Raw genomic sequence first — 2649 nt, 5'->3', positions numbered from 1 at the left:
TTTTATAATTGATAAGAAACAAAATAACTCAGAACTAGAACATATAAAGAATGGAAAAGTGATGGCTTTTGGTGGTGGTGGTTTGCCTTTTTCTTGTGTGGGGTCTCTTTTTTTTTTGCACAATGGTTGGAGAGCAATTGCTCCTCCCCAACGTTTCATCACAGTGAACCATGGAGCGTGTCCTGGGGAAGGGAAAGGGAAGGGCAAGAAGCAAGCAGGGTTAACAACTGACACCAGAGGCACCCATAGCACAAGGCAAAGGGCCCAGTAGCATTCTGCACTCCCACAGTCCAGTGAATTCACAATCTCAGCTGGAAAGTTGGGGGTTGTTTTTATATATATATTTATATATATACCATGGCAATGAAAAGGAGGAGGGGGGGGGAAAGGCTAAGCAACAAAGGAAAGCTCAAGATGAGGCTGCTTTAAGTTGGCAGAACGTAAGAAGTAAGCAAGGTGCTGAAGAGATGAGGCATATCCCCGTTAACTTGTGAAATAAAAGCAATCTTGTTAAAATAGGAAATCAACTACTCTGTGGACAGAGACATGAGACTCCAGGGTAACACTGAGCACGTGCCACTCCACAGGTCAGACAATTTGCAATCATTACATCATCAAAAAAAATTAAAAAAAAAAAAAAAAAGGGAAAAAAAACCCCAAGGAATTAAAACTTTTGTGGTTTTCCTGTCATCTGGAAACTTTCTTGTTTTGTCTTTTCTTCCCAACGAAGCCTCTCGAAGGGGCCGAGAGCAGAGCGGGGTCAAACCAGGTTGTATTCCTTCAGGTTGAGCTGTAGGATGGTGTCCTTGACAGCTGCGAAGACGAAACGGATGTTTTCCGTGTCTGTGGCACATGTGAAGTGGGAATAGATGATTTTATCACTGTCGGGATTTAAATCCACAAACATCTTGAGAATGAACTCCCGGGCTGCCTGCGCATCCCTCTGCGGGCCTGCGGCGAACAGAGACACCAGTTACCCAGCGACCCAGCAACCCCGCGCTGGCGTGGGCTGGAAGGGACCTGAAAGTCCCAAAGGAGCCACTTCCAACCCCCTGTCACGGGCAGGGACACTTTCCACTAGAACAGGTTGCTCCAAGCTCCATCCAAGCTGGCCTTGAACACTGCCAGGGATGGGGCAGCCCCAGCTTCTCTGCGCAACCCGTTCCAGTGTCCCACCACCTTCCCAGGGAAGAGCTTCCTGCCTAAGAACTCACCTCAATCTCCCCTGTAAGTACCTAAAGCTCTGAACAGATGTTACCAGCCAGCTTTAAATGCACCCAAACTGAAAAGCCTGAAGCATGATTTGGGCTGAGGAGTTGTGTCTCCAAGAGCAGTGCCTCTGTTTCACACCACCCCGGCTGACCACAGCTGCAGATGACACAGAGGCAGAACTCACTCTGAGATCTGCAGCACCATCATGTGAACAAGTTGGGTATTGGACCAGGTCGTTTCTTAAAACAAGGAGTTAAGTCACCTCCTGACTACAGGATTGAAGTGCCCAGGGCCAGTGAATGGGGTCTATGAGCTGGGTTTCTGCACAAGCACAGAGGTAGGAAAGCCAGACTTCCATAACACCCTGAAGTGCATCCTGAGGGCAGGAGGAGCAATTCTTCATCTAGAAGAGGCTCATTCCATCAGATTCCAGTTACTTCCAGATGATTAAGACACTTTGGTGCCATCTTCTTGCTGTAGCTATTCCTTCCCCAGTTCAGATGTTTTGCCCATCTCTAGAGCTGAGATTTCCTTCCAAACCAAATACAAATCTGACCAAATCACCTCCAACCCCTTCTTCTAGATCAGAATGTTCCTCCTCGAGAACCACTCACCATCAAACTCCGGGAAATAGTCGACAAGGTGGGAATATAGGATCTTGTCTTCCAACAGATCTTTCTTGTTGAGAAAGAGGATAACAGAAGAGTTTTGGAACCATGGGTAAGTGATAATGGTTCGAAAGAGGGCTTTACTCTCTTCCATCCGGTTCTGAAAGAGAGAAGAGAAAGCCTTGTTTCCACAAAGGAGTACACGGAGATGCTTTTCTGCTGCCTGCACTCAGATCCGTAGCAATCCAGGATCTTGGATACTGGATGCAGAATCCTTTGGCCCCAGCTAGGTTCTGGCTCGAGCTGCACCAGTAAATGGAAAGGAAATGCAAGGTCTGATGAACTCCAGCTTCATTTAACTGGCAAACCCTTGAGATCAAAAGCCTTAAGAGTCATTTTATGCTGTGAGAGTCATGTGAGAGGACTCTGTGAACATGCTTTGTCTATAGAAAAGGAATAACTGCTGTTACCTAATGGCATTTTTTTAGTCTCTTAGCAAGTATAAAGATTCAGTGTTGCACCTTCAAAGAGAGCAGGCACTATCTAAAAAGACAGCAGTCACAGCACGGAGTCATTCGCTGTGGAAAGGAGGAATGGGGGGGGTTTAGAGCATTCCCAGGCACACAGAACTCAGCAATTACACAGTATTTGAGGATTACTTGAGAAGTCCTGATGATCCAAATGCTCCACACATTCTCCATCCTCCGGGACATCATGCCCCATCGAGGCTCATGTTCCCTTTGCAACAGGATGAACTGAAGGCCAAAACCAGCAATAGATGCTAATCCAACTTTGGTACCAGCCTCCAGAAGCTAAAGACATTCCTCCT

General features: G+C 46.8%; 1 protein-coding gene across 2 annotated transcripts in view; it reads right to left on the bottom strand.

Moving 5' to 3' along the window:
* Positions 1 to 2649, bottom strand: part of LOC104406567 (guanine nucleotide-binding protein subunit alpha-11) — a 6547-nt gene that overhangs the window by 1314 nt on the left and 2584 nt on the right. Inside the window, exons 5-6 of one of the 2 annotated variants that reach the window (XM_010015592.1) lie at positions 1827 to 1980; positions 700 to 951 (exon numbers count right to left, since the gene is read on the bottom strand). In XM_010015592.1, the coding sequence (XP_010013894.1) occupies positions 761 to 951; positions 1827 to 1980 (345 nt within the window). In that variant the 3' untranslated portion in view covers positions 700 to 760. Of the gene's footprint in view, positions 1 to 699; positions 952 to 1822; positions 1981 to 2649 lie in introns of those variants that run through there. The other variant, XM_010015591.1, reaches the window with a different exon arrangement.

This window comes from Nestor notabilis, unplaced genomic scaffold, assembly GCF_000696875.1.
Source record: "Nestor notabilis isolate BGI_N333 unplaced genomic scaffold, ASM69687v1 scaffold17265, whole genome shotgun sequence".
Classification (NCBI taxonomy): domain Eukaryota; kingdom Metazoa; phylum Chordata; class Aves; order Psittaciformes; family Psittacidae; genus Nestor; species Nestor notabilis.
This window is presented reverse-complemented; position numbering and strand designations above follow the sequence as displayed.